We start from the raw sequence: 22,951 nt of genomic DNA on the forward strand, positions 1-22,951 counted from the left end.
TAAATTACACTGAAGAAATTCCGCAGCTTTAATCAAGCATTTTTTTAATCAAAAGCAGGCAAATCGATAACTTGAGCTTCAAGAAAATTTTCGAAATATCTAGCACCCATCAAAAAGAAAAAAAAACCAATTCATTTCTACGTTTCTTTAATTTTGATTTATGTCTTTCATGAGTTGCGCAGGAAGTCGCCATATTGGTTACCATGTATGTCTCTCCAGAAAAAGGGAAATATCACGTGATTCAAAAAGCCTCATAAGAGACTAAAAACAAGAATATTCATCTCACACATTTGTCATGTTTTTTTAAATTCACTGCAATTTGAAGTGGCGCTTTATTTCTCGCGATTGGCGAATTTTCAGTGATTTTAGCACGAGTTAACGACTTCGCTTACTTTTGGCATCATTTAGCGATAATTGACATTGTCCCGCATTTTCCCGTATTTCGAATCCCAATTTCACGTATTTTTCTCGAGCAAATATGGTCGGCCTAACAATAAGCAATTCTTTACTTAGGATCTCTATCTCCCGTATTTCCACCGATAAAATATGGTAAACCTACGTATACCAATTTGTTTTCCGTGACCGACATACCACGGTCACTTTCCCTCGAATAGATGAGTTAACTGGCGCTTTATACATTATATTTTTTGTTCATAAATCCGTAGATGCAAATTTCGGTTACTTCAAGACAAAATGATATCGCATAATCCGCATTTGCAAGTTCCATTTATCAATGATGAAATATTAACAGTAGAAAGACGGAACGGGGGTCTTTTTGACCCTGCACGCTGTTTAAGCTTACATATCTCTGCTAAGAATAAACCGAACCATCTGGAATTTCTGGACTTTTCCTGAATTAGCATGTTCTTATTGTATACCAAAGCTTCCTTTCGTTACCTTTTTGAACAACGAAGCTACGAGCGGATAATATACCTAGAAAGACCGAAGGGGGTCATAGTGACCCTTCCTTATATTCTAGCACATTATGCGGTAAATACTACTATCGTCGTCACAATTGATTTCTAAGTAGGTTATAATCCTTCTGAAAGTCTTTTTTGCATTTGACCTTGTGTGTGACCTTTCTTTTCCTCTCATTCTTATCTGCAAGTGTCGTCAGCAGGTGTGTCATTTTTGGTTTTTGTCAAGCATTCTTGCCATATTATCCGTTAAATTGTTTATTCTGGGACGTAGAAAATTTGAGTGCATGTGATCTTTTCAAACAGTTAGTTTAGAACATAGTTTCCCAAACTTTTTGTTCCATCGCCCCCTTCTTCAGATAAATTTTTCCCTCATCACCCCCCAACTCAAGCGAACCCATAGGATCCTATGTTATACCCGTGGCTTCCATCGCCCCCTTGGCCCTTTCTATCGCCCACCAGGAGGCGATATTGCCCACTTTGGGAAACATTGGTTTAGAATGACGAGAAAACGTATATTTACTGAAGAAATACTCCAGGAGATGCAAAGATTAGATGAGAGAAACTCTGGAAGCAGTTATGATGAAAGTGCAGAAGAGCATAGATCTACCCCATGTCGAACTGTAGTGAAGAAAGTAGCGGTTCTGATGACGAAGATTTAAATCAATATAAAATTATTTCTCGGGCGCGGTAGTCCAGGTCGATAAGATACTCGCCTAAAGTACCAAAGGATGTTTAGAGGTGTCGCGAGTTTGATACCCGGTTCGTCTTTGTCAGAAAACTTTCCTGGCACAGGGGTACAACAGACACGGCATTTTGACCGCATGAAGTCCCCCATTGAGGAGTTAGTGCACCAACCTCTCGATGAGCTTAGAAACAAGCTTGCCGTTCGGAATCGGCAATAAATTGTAGGTCCCGGTCTAATTAGCTCTCGTGTGCAGAAAATGACCGTGGTGTGACTCATTATAACTCGTTGAAGCCACAGAAACGATGTAAGAAACTGCAGCAGATGGGAGCATATGGAAAATCATAGAACCTTCCTCAACTTTAGGATGTCGAGGATCGCAAAATATATTGAGAGAAAATCAAGGCCCCACATTTTATGCGCTCAAAAAACATAAATGAAAGTGTTCTGGGTTCGTGACGCCTTATTTTCTGCGACAAAATGATTCGACATATACAGAAGCTGAAGCCCATCGTCGTCTAAATGAAACTTCTTTGTCAGTTTCTTTGCTTGAACTGGATGCAACGATATCCATTATGTATGCAAGAGATGCAAAAAACTTCCTACTGAATTCATTGTGGTCGTCGAGATTTGGGGGTCCTCTATTTTTTCCCCAAACAATGACAAGATATCGTTTCAAAGAAATTTTGAAATTCATGTGATTCGATCTGACCAATTTTCTCTTGCATGTTCACTATGGATTTCATTCATAGAATACAGTGCGACTTGCTACAAATCAGGGCCCAATCTAACTGTGGACGAACAACTTCTACCCTCAAAAACAAGATGTCCATTTACACATTATATCCCAAGTAAGCCAGACAAATTTGGGATAAAATTCTGGCTTCTTGCCTGCGTTGATTCCAAATATATTCTGAATGGACAGAAAATCAGTTTCGATTACACTGGGACAGATAACACCAGACCAGCAAATCAACTTGTCTATGAACATGTAATTCGATCAGTCAAACCTTATCTAGGAGAACGTCGAAACAAAACAACAGATGATTATTTTACATCACTGAGATTATGTGCATTTTTGAAAAGGACAAGCTTGGTTGGGACCATTCAAAAAGACCGTCGTGAGGTACCTCCAACTGCAAAAACAGGAACACAGGATCTATACTCGCGATAGTATTCAAAACTGGAACTGATATCACGCTGACATCTTATCAGAGAAAAAAAAAATTAAAAATGTTCTAGTTCTGAGTTCACTTCAGAACTAGTTTCTGAGTGAATTCGTGAACGAAAACGTGAAAAAGACCCCAGAAACAGTTGCCTACAATAACGAAATTAAATATGGAGTCGACATCGTGGATCAAATGGTGCGATTATACATTAATAAGAATGGAAGTCGTCGCTGGTCAATGCATGTTTTCGGAAAAAATTACGAACCTCAACAGATCCTTTTTCACGAGAGCGAAAGGGGAAACGTTTCCGGAAAAAAATGGCGAAAATTCTGCGACATTCTAATTCGATGAAATTGTAATATTTTATACCGTCCCTCAACAGATCCTTTTTCACGAGAGCGAAAGGGAAACGTTTTCGGGAAAAAATGACGAAAATTCTGCGAAATTTTAGTTCGAAGAAATTGTAATATCTTATACCGCCCCTCAACAGATCCTTTTTCACGAGAGCGAAAGGGAAACGTTTCCGGAAAAAAATGGCGAAAATTCTGCGAAATTTTAATTCGAAGAAATTGTAATATTTTATACCGCCCCTCAACAGATCCTTTTTCAAGAGAGCGAAAGGGGAAACTTTTCCGGGAAAAAATGGCGACAATTCTGAGAAATTTTAATTCGAAGAAATTGTAATATTTTATACCGCCCCTGAACAGATCCTTTTTCACGAGAGCGAAAGGGGAAACGTTTCCGGAAAAAAATGGCGAAAATTCTGCGAAATTTTAATTCGAAGAAATTGTAATATTTTATACCGCCCCTCAACAGATCCTTTTTCAAGAGAGCGAAAGGGAAACGTTTTCGGGAAAAAATGACGAAAATTCTGCGAAATTTTAGTTCGAAGAAATTGTAATATCTTATACCGCCCCTCAACAGATCCTTTTTCACGAGAGCGAAAGGGAAACGTTTCCGGAAAAAAATGGCGAAAATTCTGCGAAATTTTAATTCGAAGAAATTGTAATATTTTATACCGCCCCTCAACAGATCCTTTTTCAAGAGAGCGAAAGGGGAAACTTTTCCGGGAAAAAATGGCGACAATTCTGAGAAATTTTAATTCGAAGAAATTGTAATATTTTATACCGCCCCTCAACAGATCCTTTTTCACGAGAGCGAAAGGGAAACGTTTTCGGGAAAAAATGACGAAAATTCTGCGAAATTTTAGTTCGAAGAAATTGTAATATCTTATACCGCCCCTCAACAGATCCTTTTTCACGAGAGCGAAAGGGAAACGTTTCCGGGAAAAAATGACGAAAATTCTGCGAAATTTTAATTCGAAGAAATTGTAATATTTTATACCGCCCCTCAACAGATCCTTTTTCACGAGAGCGAAAGGGAAACGTTTCCGGGAAAAAATGACGAAAATTCTGCGAAATTTTAATTCGAAGAAATTGTAATATTTTATACCGCCCCTGAACAGATCCTTTTTCACGAGAGCGAAAGGGGAAACGTTTCCGGAAAAAAATGGCGAAAATTCTGCGACATTCTAATTCGATGAAATTGTAATATTTTATACCGTCCCTCAACAGATCCTTTTTCACGAGAGCGAAAGGGAAACGTTTTCGGGAAAAAATGACGAAAATTCTGCGAAATTTTAGTTCGAAGAAATTGTAATATCTTATACCGCCCCTCAACAGATCCTTTTTCACGAGAGCGAAAGGGGAAACGTTTCCGGAAAAAAATGGCGAAAATTCTGCGAAATTTTAATTCGAAGAAATTGTAATATTTTATACCGCCCCTCAACAGATCCTTTTTCACGAGAGCGAAAGGGGAAACTTTTCCGGGAAAAAATGGCGACAATTCTGAGAAATTTTAATTCGAAGAAATTGTAATATTTTATACCGCCCCTCAACAGATCCTTTTTCACGAGAGCGAAAGGGGAAACGTTTCCGGAAAAAAATGGCGAAAATTCTGCGACATTCTAATTCGATGAAATTGTAATATTTTATACCGTCCCTCAACAGATCCTTTTTCACGAGAGCGAAAGGGAGACGTTTTCGGGAAAAAATGACGAAAATTCTGCGAAATTTTAGTTCGAAGAAATTGTAATATCTTATACCGCCCCTCAACAGATCCTTTTTCACGAGAGCGAAAGGGAAACGTTTCCGGGAAAAAATGACGAAAATTCTGCGAAATTTTAATTCGAAGAAATTGTAATATTTTATACCGCCCCTCAACAGATCCTTTTTCACGAGAGCGAAAGGGAAACGTTTCCGGGAAAAAATGACGAAAATTCTGCGAAATTTTAATTCGAAGAAATTGTAATATTTTATACCGCCCCTCAACAGATCCTTTTTCAAGAGAGCGAAAGGGGAAACTTTTCCGGGAAAAAATGGCGACAATTCTGAGAAATTTTAATTCGAAGAAATTGTAATATTTTATACCGCCCCTGAACAGATCCTTTTTCACGAGAGCGAAAGGGGAAACGTTTCCGGAAAAAAATGGCGAAAATTCTGCGACATTCTAATTCGATGAAATTGTAATATTTTATACCGTCCCTCAACAGATCCTTTTTCACGAGAGCGAAAGGGAAACGTTTTCGGGGAAAAATGACGAAAATTCTGCGAAATTTTAGTTCGAAGAAATTGTAATATCTTATACCGCCCCTCAACAGATCCTTTTTCACGAGAGCGAAAGGGAAACGTTTTCGGGGAAAAATGACGAAAATTCTGCGAAATTTTAGTTCGAAGAAATTGTAATATCTTATACCGCCCCTCAACAGATCCTTTTTCACGAGAGCGAAAGGGAAACGTTTTCGGGGAAAAATGACGAAAATTCTGCGAAATTTTAGTTCGAAGAAATTGTAATATTTTATACCGCCCCTCAACAGATCCTTTTTCACGAGAGCGAAAGAGAAACGTTTCCGGGAAAAAATGACGAAAATTCTGCGAAATTTTAATTCGAAGAAATTGTAATATTTTATACCGCCCCTCAACAGATCCTTTTTCACGAGAGCGAAAGGGAAACGTTTTCGGGAAAAAATGACGAAAATTCTGCGAAATTTTAATTTTATGTAATATTTTATACCGCCCCTAAAGTGATTTGTTGGAAGAAGATATTTCATACTTTGCCTGGATTGTGTTTAGGCATTCTATAGAATGACTAGTCATTCTATAGAATGCCTAGGCAAAGTATAGAATAAAACCGGTATTTCATACTTTGCCTGAAACGACCAGGCATTCTATACAATGCCTAGGCATTCTATAGAATGCCTGCATTTCATACTTTGCCGGTAACATATATACATCATCATTGTGCCCCCAGACTTCCAAGTCTATCTCGGCCTATGTAACCCCCTTTTTATGTTGACATGATATTTGAATGGCCCCCTACATACGAGCAGGAAAAAAAACAAGAGGATAAAACATTTTCTCAGAAGAGTTAAGAAATTAGAGCTGGTATTGGCTTTGTTTTAGAAAGGAGGGTGTCTCCTCCTTAGACCCCTTTATCCATTTACTAGAAAGCAGGTTCAGTGACCTTGACCTCCAAGTACAGTATTTTCCTCCATATAATCTGGATTACCTGTTAAAGAAGTGGTTGAACATTAAAAAATTCAGATTATCTACCGCTGCAGACAATCTGCAGAAAATGTTATCTGCCTGATGAGTATTCTGATGATTCTGAATTTGAAGGTTTTTGACTGAACTGTAAATTATGTTTTGTGTGTAAATAATGATGCTATTGTTTCAGAAATAAATTTCATCAATTAGCGTATCAATGGATATTTGATTATTGAAACACAAGTTTTTATTGTTTTTTTAAAATCCTATACGGATAATATGTGGTTCTTTTTATTCAAATTTTGCATGCAGGTTATGCACCACTGCAGATTATACACAGGAAAATATGGTATGTACAATCCAGGGGTGCAAGAGCTACGCCAAACTGCGCCGAAACGGGTCTCTTGCTACATGATGCGCCAAGGTGCCGAATCCCTGCGCATTTGCACCAATTCTTGTTTGTGGTTCGCGGAGGTACCGCTAATGCACTGTAGTGCGTCAAATAGCCGGAATTTAGGAAAAAGAAGCATGAAAATTTTGTTCACGGGACGCGTTCTTTCCGAGATACGGAGGGAGAAACTTCAATTTTTTTTTTCACTTCCCACCATCTACCACGATAGCGTTATCTCGTGACCTTGGAAAGTAGTTCTACTACCTTGAAGTATAAAATCCTATACTGTTATTGGTTAAATGGCGGGTTATCAAAGTCCCTGAATGAATATGCCGAATTTTCCGATTTTGGAGACCGTTTTTTCTCCTGCGGGTTATATACTGAAAATAACGGTAATTTCGCGACTGCGAACCTGCGTTCGAAGACGGCATACATCAAAAAGGGGATTGGTTTACTCGTTTAAATTACCGACATTTTTGGGAGATCGTTGGGAACAAATGGGATCTGTAAAAACTCCAGCTAAAATATTCATAGTTTTGTCATCTAGCCACTATGCGGTCGTGTGGTTTTCGTCGGCGGTTGCCGATCGTGACAATTTCACATTGCGAAAATCCGGATTTGGTGAACTGGAGCGGCTCGAGGAAAAAAATTTCCACCCGTGCGTAGCGAAAAAATCACTACTGACGACTTTTCTTTTGGTCAACAAAGCTTTTTTCACCCTTTCAACTCCATTTGGCACCCCTCCTAGATCGGCGCCCAATATGGCCACACGGTCTGCTACTGCATTGGTGGGGGAGGGGCATGCTCTTAACAATAGTCAAAAGAAGGAGTTATGTAAAATGAGCAGGCTCCTAGTACAAAGGGGCCATTCAAGTATTACGTCATCATCGATGGGGGGGAGGGGGGTTTGGATAATAATTCTTGTCATCAACCACCCTATATGAAAATATGAAATATTTTTAATGGTAACACCATCTTACTCGGTGCACCAAAAACAAGAAAAACCTTTCGATAGTTTGTGGGCAATTGAAGTAACATCCCTCCTATTGATAAGTGCCCTACAGAGCCACTTTAGTGATCTCTAAATGTTTCGCGGATCCAAGTGATCTGGAAATGTGTTCGGGCCACTTAAGTGCTCTGGAACTGTGCCACGCATCACTTAAATAATTTGAGAATGTGCCGCTGGTAATTTGAATGATGTAGCACATGTTGATGTACCGCACTGGAGGCCAGTTAAGTGCTCTAAAACTATGTCACATGTCACTCAAGGGATCTCTAAATATGTCACGGATTGCTTAAGTGTTCTGGAACAGTGTCACGGGTCATTTAAGTGATCTGAAAATATGCCACGGGCTGCTTAAATGTTCTGGAATTGTACCACGGGACACTTAAACGATCTGTAAATGTGCCGCTTAGTTCATTTTTACAAAATTAGGTTTGAAGAGCCGCATCAAGTAACCCCCCAGGGGCATATTTGGTCCGTGGGCCAAGGAACTTTATGTGATTTATCATTATACGGCTAAGAGGGTGGGTCGCGATGAATTTTTTAAAGATAATTTTTTTGAGTTCATAGCCTTCAAATAACATTGAAATTGACAGAAATTTATTATAATAACATATAAAGGTATTTTTCTTCCAAAATTTCAATTAAAAAAAAAAAAACAATTTCCATTAAATAAATAAACTTTCGATCTTGGGAAGGGGGCACGAGAGAGCCCGCTATGCCCCCATCCCGTGAACGTCTCTGATCCCACCAATATGCGTTAGGTTTCAGAAGGGCAGAGCTGATGACGAAATTTTGCTGACAAGGGGAGGGAGGGGGTCAAAAATAGCTAAAAGTTTGCTTACGTAATACTTGAACGGCCCCTAACTTCTGTGAGATACCTTTTTTATATTAATGTCCTACCTTTCCAAAACATGTTGTTGGAGACAATGAAACGTTTGCACCCTTTCTTGTTTTTCGCACTCCCTCTCGTGCATTGCATACTCCCTCACGTATTGCTGGGATGTTGTTTAACATTGTGTAGCACCAACAGAACTATTAATTATGTGTGACGAATGGGTTGCACTACAATGCAAAGAATTACAAGAAGTGAAATCAAAATCAGTTCAGAGAATAGAGAGATAGATATTGGGCAGACGTATTCAAACTTTGTAACCTTGAAAGCAGCCCAAAGTTCTAAATTTTTCCAGTTTTGGTGAAGGCTTTTTTATCTTTAGCACATGGTAACGCAGACAGTGAAAGAGAGTTCATTGTTAACACATAAATAAAAGTCTGTTTGAACATTGAAAAATCTGTCCATCCAATACTTTAATGGAATAAGACATAAATCTTATGTTCAAGGGCATGAAAAATTTGAAAAAAATTGTCATTGAGATGCTGAACTTCTGAAAGCGACTCATGATTCGTAATCTATTAACATGCTATTAGGTTGAAAAATTTAAGTAAATAAGGTATTTATATTTTTCTCGTTTTTTGCATTTTGCTTTTAAATTTAATAATTCCTTTAAATTGTGTGAGAAGCTAATTTTTTTTTCACGGAAACCCTTATTATATTCTTCACGCACTTTTTTGCTATATCAGGATGAATAAGATTTTGGTGTTCAAGCAGCAGAATTCTTGCTGCCTAGGTTTTTAGTATGCATGTTGCTTGATTTGAAAAGAGTAATAATTTTATTCGTCATTTCAGTAATGCATGTTTAAGTAGTGACAGATAAGATAATTCAGAAAAAATTTAAATAGATTTTAATTTGTGAAGGAAATTTATTTAGAATTATTTGTTTCAACCATGTTTTTGGCAAAACTCTTGGCATTTCACAGAAAAATTACTCCTTATATTGCAGATATAGTTCGTTGTTAGTTCTGCTCCATTTTCAAAATTTCTGCTCCAAAAATTAAATTTGCTGCTCCGAAATAGATGAGGGGCTCTTGCACCCCTGACAATCCCAACTTTCAACTGATGACATTTTGCTCATGTATACTAAACTTTCTCTCAGTAGGGAATCTAAAGGAAAATGAAGATAAAGATTGTTGATAAGCATAGTTCATATTCTTTGAAAGTAAAAATATTCAAGCATTTTTCCAGGCAAAATTTTAAAATTCAAGGACATTTATATCATGTTTGATAAAAATGGTGGTTTTAAAAAAAATGAAATTACTTGGATTTTTTAAATTTATATTCAACATTTACTCATTTTTAATTTTGACTGAAATGCTAATTTATTAAAGATTTAATTTTTTAAAACAGTTATAATTCTCATTTCAACTTGTAGACAATGTCAAGTTCTAAAGAGAGAGAGAGAGAGAGAGAGATCTTGCTTTTAAAAAAAGCCATTGTAGTTTAGAATGCAAATGAAATTCAAGCAGTAATTATTTTATGTTTGAAACAGTATTAAAATTTGCCTTTGATAAAAAAAATTAGAAAGCATGTAATTATATCTAGGGTGACTATGTGACCTACATTTCATGAGACATTCCCATATTTTCATGTAATGTTGGTCATCCCAACTTTTCATGAAAATGTACCAATATTTTTAAGAAAGCCTATTGAAAATTATTCTTTGTATTATAATTGTTTTCCCAATTCTATGAATTATGATAATTATGACTAAGTATTGTCAGGTTAATGTTTTTTCCCCATAGAATTCAAATAAATCTACTGCTTCAATGCAATGATGCTTCATTTTCAGCCTTTGGTGTTTTTTTGATAATATTAACAATAATTGGCAACTTTGGCATCATTTTTGGTGAAAGTTAGCAATTTTCTCTTATTCTAATTGTGGAAATATGGTCATCCCACATATATATGCAACCAACATTCATTAATTGAATATTTTAAAGCAATATCTTAAGCGAATTACTTTAGTATCAGATTTTAGGCAACATTTTATTAAGCGTAAAAAATATCTCAGGTATGGGTGAACATATGTCCGGTTTTAAACATTATCTTGTAATCACTGTTGCTCTACACATTTTCTCCCCCATGGAATATGGTTTAGAGGGAGATTCAGTTGAAGGGGATCAGAAATTGATGGAAGAAATTCAATTAATTTAACCCCTTTTAATTTTTTTCCCTTTAGACTTTCCCTGATTTTTTCTATTAAGAATTTCCCCTGACTTTTAACAAATATTTCAATTTTCCCTGACCATTTTCTGATTTTCTGACTTCCTCTGTCACTGGGAACAGTAAAAGATTATGAGACTTGGCAGCAAAGAAATGGCAGTCCGGAAAGCAGACTATGATCAAATTTTTTTTTAATTATCACAGGACTGAACTTTTAAATACTGTATTTAACTTAATTCTCTGTAACTAAGTTCATTTTTCAGTTCTGTTGAAAAAAAAATTACTTGGTTATTAATGCGTAAAATTATAACATAGTTTGGCACGTAATATGCTTTTTCTTAGCACCTTATTATTTGACATTTTCGTTTATCCGACGTTCTGATCGATGTTTTGCCCATTTATGTTGGATAAGTGAGACTACTATATTAAATATTTTTTGGATTTGTATTTCAATTTTGTCTCAATTTTTCATGTATGACATTTTTAACATAGGAACACCCGAATTTATGGCGCCCGAAATGTACGATGAAAATTATACAGAGTCTGTTGATGTGTATGCCTTTGGTATGTGTATTTTGGAAATGGCAACATCAGAATATCCATATTCTGAATGTACTGGACCAGCGCAAATTTATAAGAAAGTCACAAATGTGAGTCCATGTTTTTTATGACCATATTCCCAACTCAAATTGGTAAAATGTTTCACAAAAAAAATTTTGTGGTTTTTTTTTTATTTTTTTTGCAATATCTTGCATGTTACATACTTGCCAACTACTACAGAATGTATGTAGCCCCAAAGCAATATAAACAGAAAACTGGGGGGGGGGGGGGAGTAGAATGTAAAGAAAAGTTTAGAGAACACTATTATAGAAATTTTCACAGCAAAACGTTTCTAGCCAGTCGAGAGCTTGTTGCAGAACAACCCAATCCCTTTCATTATAGTTTCTACCATAAACATTGCAGTGAATCGGAAAAATCAGGGTCAATTATTGCAGATATCTCTGAATTCTATTATCCTATCAAGTACATATAGAGGGTTGAGAAACTAAGTGGTGTAAGTGCAGATTTGATGTGTACTTAGTCACATTAAGTAACTAAGAATTTTAATGCTCACTTAGAAATGAAGTGGTTCAAGTTCAAGCTGATAAAATAGCCTACACATGTGACAACAATATAATTCAATATAATTTTCCCGACATGATAATTGCTAGTAATTTCAAATGGAAATTTCTTTATCTTGAAAAAAAATTTTAAAGTGACTTACAGCACTTGAATTCTCAACCCCCCACCCCCATATTATACATAAGTTATATCAGATACATAGAGAAAGGAAGAAGAGTCAGCAGAGCATTATATGGTAGAAGTGCAAACAAGGTAACTTTTAGGACTAACGTAACCAAAGCTGCATGAAAATTGGTCCTAAAAAGGACCTTTTTTGATCATCTTTAGTGAGTGGCAGTTCTGAAAAAAGAACCCCGGCTCTTATACTTTCATTTCACATAAGACACTCCTAAGAGCAGGCTTTTGCAAACAAAGAACCTAAGGAATTGCATACAGCATTTGCACAATGATATGATTTTTTTCAGGTTGGATGGCACATCTCAAACCAAGCAGGACTGTAGACAAGCTGAGTCCAAGTGATCTTGCTGTGAGCTTTCAATGTCTGATACAATCGTTCAATTTTTCTGTTACTTTGAGGGTGGTAAGCTGTCATGTGTTGCAATTTTATTCTGTGAATTCGAGCTAAGTTATTGAATGTCTCTGATGGAAATTGTGATCCACGATCTGTGACCAGATCCTGCAGGCATCCAAGTTGTGATCCACGATCTGTGACCAGATCCTGCAGGCATCCAAATTGTGCAATCCAATTAATGCAGAATACTTTCGTCACTGTTTCTGCTGATATATTTTCTAAGGTAATAACTTCCATCCAATTCGTGTGATGGTCTATGCAAGTCAAGCAATAAACATATCCATTTGAAGGAGGCAAAGGACCAATTAGATCAATATGGACACTGCAAAATCTTTAAAGTTTCTGGATATTCACTGAGTGAAGACTTGGTATGACGAGTAGCTTTATTTCTTTGGCACAGGAAGCATGATTTCGTCCATTGTCGACATCTTTCTTGATGTTTTGTCTGATTGATTTTGATGTCATTAGTTTTACCAAAGATGTGATTCGTGGGTGGAAAAATCCATGGAAATGTTGAAATAGTCCCATTTCATATGATTCAGGAATGTATGGCCAAATGTTACACATTATGTTACGTGAGGGCGCGTCACACAACATAAGAATTTTCCAGATGGAAATGGATGTTGCTTGAACTTCAAGGTAGTGTTGTTTTTCTGCATTTTTCTGAATGGGTTTGATGTTCTGCAATTTTGTCATAATTGATGAGAGTTATTTCACTTATTCGTGACAGTGTATGACACATGTTGAATGTCAGTAGAAAATTCTGAGATGTACTATAGTTGATAAGTTTTTCATGGTGAAGTTTTTTCTGGTTTTTGGCGGAATGCATGTATTAAAGGATTTTGATCGGTGAAAATAAACTTTCTTCTTTCAAGGAGATATTTGAAATGTTTTATGGAGAGAGAAATTTCTAAAATTTCACGATCATATGTGCTATAGTTTTTTTCTGCATTGCTAAGTTTCTTTGAATAGAATGCGAGAGGTTTCCATCCATCATTTTCGGGAAAAAGTAGTAATGCAGTATTAGCTAGATCTTGTTTACATCACTGGAATTGTTCTTTGGCTTCTTCAGTCCATTGTAGTTTTCTCATCTTTTTTCTTGGCACCTTGGAGGTTGTTGTGCAAAACTGTTGGTTTCTTTGCTGCATTTTTCAGGTACTCATGATAGAAATTCATCATTCTTAGGAAGGTCTTAAGGTCATAGATTGTTTCAGTAAATTATAATCTAATACAGCTTGGTCTTTTGATGGCAATGGACAAGAGCCTTCTGATGTTATCAAATAACCTAAAAACTTTATTTCTGGAAGTGCGATAATTGATTTTGAGATGTTGATATGCAGACTGTATTAGTTCAATCGGTTGAGAACTTGTTTGATATGATGTTTATGTTGTTCCTTGTGGATTGATAAGTTGCAGATTCATTTTCACAATAAGTCAAAACTCATTACGTTAAATTCATAGAGACCAAAAGGTGTAATAACTGCTGTTTTACATTTATCTTCTGCTGTAGGTATTTGAAAATAAGCTCTGAGCAAATCAATTTTTGAAAAAATTTTAGTGTCTTTTAGAATATGATGGCAATCTTCAATTCTCAGGATAGGGTATCTATCAGGCACTGTTTGTGAATTCATTTGCCTGTAATCACAACAAGGATGATATGTCCTATCAGATTTTTTTAACTAGATGTAAACAGCTTGCCCATTGAGAATTTGATTGACTAACTATATCGTTATTGAGCATGAATTTAAATTCTTGCTTAGCAATTAATAGTATCTTTGGGTCAAGTTTTCTGGGGGTAAACAATCCCACTTTCCTTATATAACGTCCGTTCGGCGCTTGTCGTTAGATAAGGAACTATCGTAAGGAACGTGCTAAGGAAAATTCCTTAAGCTGCACTCTCCCCTTTGCATTGAGCATTGTCCTTAGGATCACGTGACGGGTTGCGGAGGAAAAACCGGTCTTTCGGTTCATTCGTTCTTTTCTACGGTTCAGCTCACTATTCAACCAATCAACGTAAAGCAAAAAGTTTACAACTACTACTACGTATTAAAAATCAATATTTCTTCAACATTTGTGGCAACGATTGCTTTATTTACTTTAATTTCGCGTAATGTTTTTCTTTTTTTTACGTTGGCATGCGCACAAGTTTCTCCTATTTTTAATTACTTTCTTATAAGATATTTTAATAATTTTCTTACTGGACATAAATTTTTTTTAACAGAAATTTTATATAAATTACAATTTTTTCTGAAAGATTATAATTTTAATTGCTCATAACATTACATCATAGAGGTTAATACAGCAAGTGTCACGCTCAATCATGGGGGGAAAATATTGATTTTCTAGGTCTATGAATTTAGCACACTCATGTTTTAATGTTAACGATTCTCACTCAGGAAAATGTATTGAGATTTCTTATTCGTCCATCAAGTCTTGACATGTTGGAACTGTAGCTATTTCCCCCATATACGTTTGGCAAATACTGTTTGATACTATATATTTTGATATCACTAGAACCATGTCATTCACCATATCTTGGAATAAAATTTTAATTTCTTTCCAATCGTTTCATTACATTTTTTGACAACATAAGTTATCAACTGCAGTGAATCCCGCTTGTTTTCCAAGAAACACTCATGAGAATCTAAGCAAGGAAACGCTTTGGACAGAAAATTTCGACGAGTCGCCAAAAATAAGTCATTCTAAATGGAAATGTTGTTCGTTTTGTGATTTCAGCTGCATTTAATCAAAAACAAATTATATAACTCTGGTTCAGATAAATCAAAATCAACACTTCATTCCACTGAGCTGTTTAAATCTTTGCATAGAAAACTGTTTTCTATGCAATTAATTATCAAATTTATTGTAGTACAAAAATGGAACATTCATAAACAATTTTTCTAATTATAATCACAAAGAAAACAAACTCATTTTCTGCTTACAATCATGGATAAATTTATTAGATAAACGTGTGAACAGTATATGATACACATATATGATTGCGGCTGTGTGAATATACATATAGGTGCTGGTTAATAGTTGTTGCTTAAAAAACAAAAAATTTCTAGTTTTAACCATAGGCCATAACTTGTGTCATTGCATTCAACATTTTTACCTGAAATGAAAAGGGTAAACTGTATGATAGTTTTCAGTATTGAAGTTTGTGCACGTCATAAAAAATTCCAAAGATAAAAATTAAAAAGATTCAACTTACCTGCGAAATCCATGTTTTAATCCATCAGTACATAAGTACACTTCATGAGCACCGATTTCTGTCTTCAACAGGCATGTAATGTCTTCATTTTGCGACCCTCGTTTCAGCAAATGGTCAAGAACCTAATAAGCATTTCAAATAGTATATAACAAAGTACCAAAATATATAAATAATAATACCAAACATTTCAATGTATCAGCTTATGATGGAATAAAATAACATGTTAGTTGTCAACTAAAACAATTTGCCAACAAACTGCTAGTACTACTAAACCACATATACGTGATATAGTTCTGAGGAATTTCTAATTGACATGACTTGGAAAGTGTTATGTGTATACATAAGTTTTTGTGTCTTTAGCAAATTAATTGCAATATATAAGGTATGCATGTTTCATGTTCGACTTACTACCATCTATTTTTGATACTGAAAGTGATGATATGTGCTTGAATTTTTGTGCTCTAAGTACTGTATTAAGGGTCAATCTGTTCTGTGGACAGATATATATATATACACATTTCACCCACCATGTTAGACAATTTGTCTGTTGTAGTCTGTTTTATGTATATATATTTGTTAAACAGGAGAAAAATACACCTAGGAGCAATTACTAATGAATAACCTACCCTCAAGTGTCAATTGCACAATTTGAACAACTACATTGAATACTTGTAACAGTGTTCCTACTTAATAAGTATGACACAGTAGTACAGACAATTATTTTCTGAAATTTCTCTACAGACCCATTAATATCAAGAATTCGTTCTTTATAATTTATTATGTTTTATGCTTATATCTCATGGGGGAAATCATCTGAAGGACCCCAAACTTTAAATCCTTCTCCACCAGTGATTTAAACAAGTTCATAAAACAAAATTGTACAAGCCAATTTTAAATACATTGTTTAATGCAAATGACATATATTATATTGTATTCATAGGTGCCGGAACCTAGGGGCTTCCCCAGCGCGACCCAACCCGCAAGGGTAAAAGGCTTATATCCCTGGAGGGACAGAGCCTGGGCCGTGACTGGTTTGTCGGAACCTAGGGGCTGAGGCCATTTGAGCCCCCCCCCCAATAAATTTTGAAAGAGGACTGAGCCCCCCAAATAATTTCTGAAAAAACAATGCACTACACCTTCCCCCTCCTGCATACGTGCTCGAGTCACATATATACGGGACAACCAGCAAGTTTCAGCCCCCTCAATGTTTTCATGTCTGCACCTCTGATTGTACTGTACAGTATATCGAAAGATTTAATACATAACTGATAATATTGAACATTTTTCAATATGTGTCTGCAACCAACCTATCACTAAGAGTGCTGCAGTAATTTAATGATTACAAGTTCTGCGGAGAATGTGGACATGGTGCATGTGTGGTTTGGTAGTGCAAATGAGGATTTGCGTGCAATTTTTGACAGAAGTATGTAATTGGTCAGATATTTCTAATTCTGGAAGGGGGGGGGGGCCTCAGAAAAATTACTCGGCCCGGGAGTCTGCAGCACCTCCTAGAGATAATTGGTGCTGGTCTACGACACTATTTAGATGGCACGAAAATATGTGCTAACACAGAAATATAAAATGCGACCTTATCGATATAGTCCAAACATAATTCATTATCATGATACATGTTTTCCATGTTTATATATATATGAACGAATTAACATTTGTGAATATAGCTTGCATACATGATCATCTCCCTATCTGTACATAGAGCCAGAACTGGGGGGGGGGGGAACAATTGCCTCGGGCAGCAAAATTTAGGGGGGGGGGCAATTTTAGGTGAGAACAAAAAACACCATTGTGAAATTGTCTAATTTTAAAGTTGCAGAGGCGGCAAAATTATGTTTGCCCCAGGGAGCAAAAATCCTAGTTACAGCCCTGTGAACATATTATACGATGTCGGTTGGTAGGATTTTTTCTCCCAAAGCCTAGAGTATGTATAAAGCATCAATATTCATTTAAAATGAGTGAAATGTCATGTTAAGAAAAATAAAATAAATTGATTTCATATCATAAGTTAGCTTACCTTCCACTAAACAGCAACTCTCATCTTCGTCTTTGGCTCAAGCTCCTCGCATAGCTGGCTGTATTTTTCATTTAGTCTGAATATATATTTTTTTACATTAAATGCGTGTATGAAGCACTAACAGCACGGAAAAACACGAGAATTGTTTGAATCGAACATATACCTTCCATCCAAGCACACATCGCGCCACCATTACAGAGAAAAAGTTTTCGTTACGAGCTAACGAGAGGGGGCTTCTTTGTTGTTATCGTTATACAAGGAAAAAATAATTTCCTTATTTAGGGAAAGGTGAGCGGGGAGTGCGGAAATTTTCCCTTTTTCGTCAAACAACGACAAACAGCGCGCGTAAGAAAAAAACTGGTTCTAAGGGCAACGGGATTGTTCACCCCCTGGCTTTAGAATGAAGTGGTTGGCCTTCAGTCACTATGTAATGTCTAACATCATGTTTAGGATTTGTTAGAAACAAATCCAAAAAATAAATTGGTTTTAAATTTGGAAATTTTAAGAAAATTTTATTTAACACATTTATCAAACAATTATTTTCTACTTTTAAGTTTCTAACTTTTAATGTACTCTATGGTTGAAACTAGGCTTCATTAAGATCTTCATATACAATTGATCCCTTATTTCATCTATGTCCTCATTTTCTGGAAAGGTATAAAAATTCATTATTTTGGTTTTTTCAAGATATTCAACAGGTAATAAATCCTTATTAATCACTTGTCTGATAATTTGCATCATTGGTTTTATTAGGATGAGTCCGTGGATCACTTACGATATAGTTTTATTACACAAACATTACTACAAACTACACAACACGTACAAGGACGGTTACAAGAGGAATGAGAACAAACAGTACACTGATCAGAGTATAACAACCTATGTTATAGGTGCTGCCATCTATCAGACATTATTTACACTGACATATTTCACTGTTGTTATTTACACTAATACCCCCCTTTAATTCAGTCTGTCTGAATTATCTTAGTGGAAATCAGGTGACAAGTCCCAGTTCTTTGCAAAGCTTTTGATGAGCTGGTCTTGGCAGTCCTTTCGTCAGTGGCGGATCATGATTTTGGGAGGCCCCAGGCGCAACCTGATCTGGAGGCCCCCCTATCAGGGGCGGATTAAAGGTAGGGGCTGTCACCCCCCCCCCCCCCCCGAGAGCAGAAATGGAAAAAAAAATGTTTTCTACGTTTTTGACTGAATAACAAACCAAGAAAATAAATTTGCTTAAAAAAGGGGGAAAATTCAGAATTTTTTCCAAAAAAAATCAGAACCGTCCTGAAAAATTGAACACATGGTCACAACCACCGCCCCCACTCACAAATTTGCGTTTATCCACCACTGCACCCTTTTGGCCCTAATAAGAACGAGATGGTTCACTAAAATGAACAATATTATGAAAATCATAACTTTTTTTTATTTTTGCATCACCAAAACCATAAACACAAAAATAAGATAAGGAAATATAATGATATTCTCTGGTACTAGATGAAAAATAATCACACTCCCATTAAAAAAAAAAATCACAGTAAAATTCTGCATCATATTTTTAGTAATCTAAGATGTCCGTCCTGGTGCCTTCAGCCACACGGCAAAAATGGAGATCCGTCATAGTTTTAGTAATTTAATATTACTGATTAATAAAGATTTGATAATATCTCAAATATAATTTATTTGATTTGATATAAAGATACTGATAATATTTAATAGAAAAACATTTCTTCAATAGAGGGAAGAAATTATATCAGAGTAAATATAAGAATTATATTTTTAATGGAAGAAATTATTTCAGAATGAATAAAATTTAATGAAAGAAATTATTTCAGAATGAATAAAATTTAATGAAAGAAATTATTTAAAAAAATTTTTTTAGAAATTATTATTTTTTATTTGTTTATTCTATTTTATTTTTACTATTATTATATTAATTATTATTATTTTCTCTTTCAGCCACCTCGTTGGGCACTCTGCCTGTTGTGGCCTTTGCCTTTGTATTATTTGTATTCAGAGTGAATAAAAATCTTCTATATTATGCCCCCCCCCCCGTTTCGTTTAATAACGAAAAATGCCACAGTATAACATTGTGGCCCGCGTACTTTATAAAATGTTTCAATATGGCCTGCTATGCCTCAAAGGTTCCTGCAGTAGACTCTCGCTAATCCGGTACGTATTAGACCACGGTGTGCCAGATTTTACCGAAATTGCTGGATTAACTTTGAAGAAACCCATTGAAATAATATATGAAATTTCGTGCAAAGACGTAGTCAGGACTTGATCAGCAATTAAGAAATATTAGAACGTGTTAAGGGGTTAGGGCATCAGGAGAAAAGTGACACCACACCACCTAAATATCCTGGACTACTGGACGTGCTGGATTAGAGCACGACCGAATTCTCGAGAGACTACTGTAGGTGAATTGAAATGCTCAAATAAAAATTTATCAGATAATTTATATATTTTTAGTTTTGCTTACCGTTATTTTTGGAGATTCTGCCATCTAAATCCTAAAGCAAATCTTGAGGATCGGCATGAAAATTTTTTTCATTACAATAACACACATTACAATTACATTAACAATAAACACTAAACACTTTTCGGTCTGACACAAAGATGTTGTCTACCCAAGCCTCCTTAACCAATCCAAAAATGTAGCTCTTTTTTTTAGAAAGAAGAAAAAGAAACCCCCCTTGATTTTTTTCAGCCGGGGAGGGAGTGTTAAAAGAGAAACAGAAAAATCACGTGATTCAGAATGCATGTCATTCAGCATTCATTTCAAACCCCACTTTTCTTTTGTCATATGGTCGTATGGTTCCAGTCATAGATTGCAAATGTATACGTTGTTTGAACCAGCTTATAGTATTTCATTCAAACAAGTGGGAGACAAAATCACAATAAGAGCTCTACTACATTCATTTTAATTAGTACGAGTGTCTCTTCCTGTCGATGTCGCCGCTTGCCGATAGCCATCTTGCCATCCATTATACTGTACACAAAAGCTTACACCAAAGCTGTCGCATTATCGGCGCCCATAAAAGCATTTAATACTGTGGAATGAGACCATGGCCCCCACATCCTGGACTAGGGCCCCTAGGCTGGAATCTTTTACGGGCCCCCCCCCCCGACCAGACTTTCGCGGGCCCTTTTTTATGATGGATTTATAGCGTTAAAAAACAAAAATAATGAAAATCGTCCCGGGCCCCAGGGCTGGAGCCTTGCTAGCCCACCCCTTGTGGGGGCTATGAATGAGACATCTGTTTATGCCTTCACTCCAATTTTCATTTCGGACAGACATTAGGACCTGCTGTTCTCACCCCTCCTGCTGCTTGTGCCCTTAGGGAAATACTGTTTGAAAATGACCCTCCCTGAATGATCGCTTTACAATGTCTCTTCTTTCTTTGTAGGGGAAGAACTGGCCCTTGAGAGCTGCGTCTTGTAAATTGTTATTTTCTTTCAGCTCCCGTTTTTCTTCCATAACTCTTATACGTACAGTATACATTAAAAAAAAAAAAAAAAATTGCGGTTAAAAAAAAAAAAGGGAGAGCAGATACTGTACTTAGTTCAAGAGATTTGTTGATGCGCATGTAAATTCATATGTAGGATGAAGCACACAACTATTTGGAGGCCCCCCGCTCTGCCGAGGCCCCAGGCGCGCGCCTCATGCGCCTGTGCGGTAATCCGCCACAGCCTTTCGTAAGTATGTCTGCAATCATATCTTGACTCTGGACATATACAAGGAGTATGTCCCCTTCTCTGATCTTGGATCTAATATGATGATTCCTTACATCAATATGTTTGGTGCGAGCACGGAATTTTGGGTTCTCTGCAGATTTTATTGCAGATTGATTGTTACAATAAATCACAGTGGATTTCTGATGTCCTTTCAATTTCAGCTCACACATTATTCCTCTCAACCAGGCACATTCCTGAGCTGCTGAACTTAAAGACATATATTCAGCTTCGGTTGAACTGAGAGCTACGGAGTGTTGCTGTTTTGACATCCAGGTGACAGCTCCTCCTGACATCACGAATGCATATCCAGATATGGACCTTCTGGTGTCCAAACAATTTCCCCAATCTGCATCAGCATATGCAGAAAGCTCAGAGTGATCAGCTTCATACATCATTTTCATGGAAACAGTTGACTTGATGTATCGAAGAACACGCTTCAGTGCAGTCCAGTGAGCTTTCCCAGGATTTTTGTTGAACTTGCTTAGATGACCAACAGCAAAAGCTATATCAGGCCTCGTTGAATATGCAGCGAAGATGAGAGAGCCAACTAATTCTCTGTAAGCTACATTGGACATCTCTTCCTTTTCAGATTCGGTCTTCGGTTCATCATTCTTGGATAGACTAAGTCCTACTTCAAGAGGAGTGGCAACACCATGACAATCAGACATGCCAAAACGGACGAGAACATCTTTCAGATATTTTTCTTGATCAATGAAAATTTTTCTGTTCTTTCGATCACGAGTGATCCTCGTACCTAAACAATGGTTCACTTCACCAAGGTCTTTCATCTTAAACTTTTTGACAAGGGCAGCTTTGAGATCATCAGTAGCAGATTTATCATCACTGAAAATTAGAATGTCATCCACATATATTCCCACAATGATTGTTTTCCCCCCCTTCGATCTTGAAGTACACACAAGAATCATATTCGGATGGAGTGAACTCAAGGTCGAGAAGAACATCATGTAGTAACATATACCATGAACGACTGGCTTGCTTCAAACCATAGACAGATTTCAAAAGATAACAAATGGATCTAGATGGAAGCTTGACATACAGGTCTTCATCCAACTTCGGATGGAGGAAGGCTGTCACAACATCCATGTGATGAACATCCCAGTCATATTTAGCAGCAAGGGTAAGCAAAAGTCTGATTGAGGTTGTTTGGATGACCGGTGAGAAGGTTTCATCATAATCAAGGCCATAGCTTTGGGCGCATCCACGAGCAACCAAACGGGCTTTGTACCGTTCAATAGAACCATCAGCAGTCTGCTTAATCTTGAATACCCATTTCATGGAAATGGCTTTCTGACCTGGAGGAAGTTCAGCTGGAGTCCATGTTTGATTATCAGCGCATGCGATTTCAGTTCCTCGTCAATGGCCCTTTTCCAATGTTCAGCATCCTGGCTGTTCAGAGCTTCAGTCAATGATTCAGGAGTACTTTCACACAATGAAGCTTGGAAGGATACAAAATGATTGTTGAAGATACGAATGTTTGTTGTCGTGTAT

General features: G+C 36.5%; 1 protein-coding gene across 5 annotated transcripts in view; it reads left to right on the plus strand.

Moving 5' to 3' along the window:
• The window catches only part of Wnk (Wnk kinase), a 375,788-nt gene that overhangs the window by 164,582 nt on the left and 188,255 nt on the right, over nucleotides 1-22,951 (plus strand). For all 5 annotated transcript variants that reach the window (XM_089253910.1, XM_089253912.1, XM_089253913.1 and 2 more), the window contains one exon: nucleotides 11,264-11,421. In XM_089253910.1, coding sequence (XP_089110036.1) covers nucleotides 11,264-11,421 — 158 coding nt within the window. The remainder of the gene's footprint in view (nucleotides 1-11,263; nucleotides 11,422-22,951) is intronic.

The sequence above is a fragment of the Pholcus phalangioides genome, unplaced genomic scaffold (genome assembly GCF_987345545.1).
Source record: "Pholcus phalangioides strain wild (caught in Gottingen) unplaced genomic scaffold, Ppha-v1.0 ptg000039l_1, whole genome shotgun sequence".
Lineage (NCBI taxonomy): Eukaryota > Metazoa > Arthropoda > Arachnida > Araneae > Pholcidae > Pholcus > Pholcus phalangioides.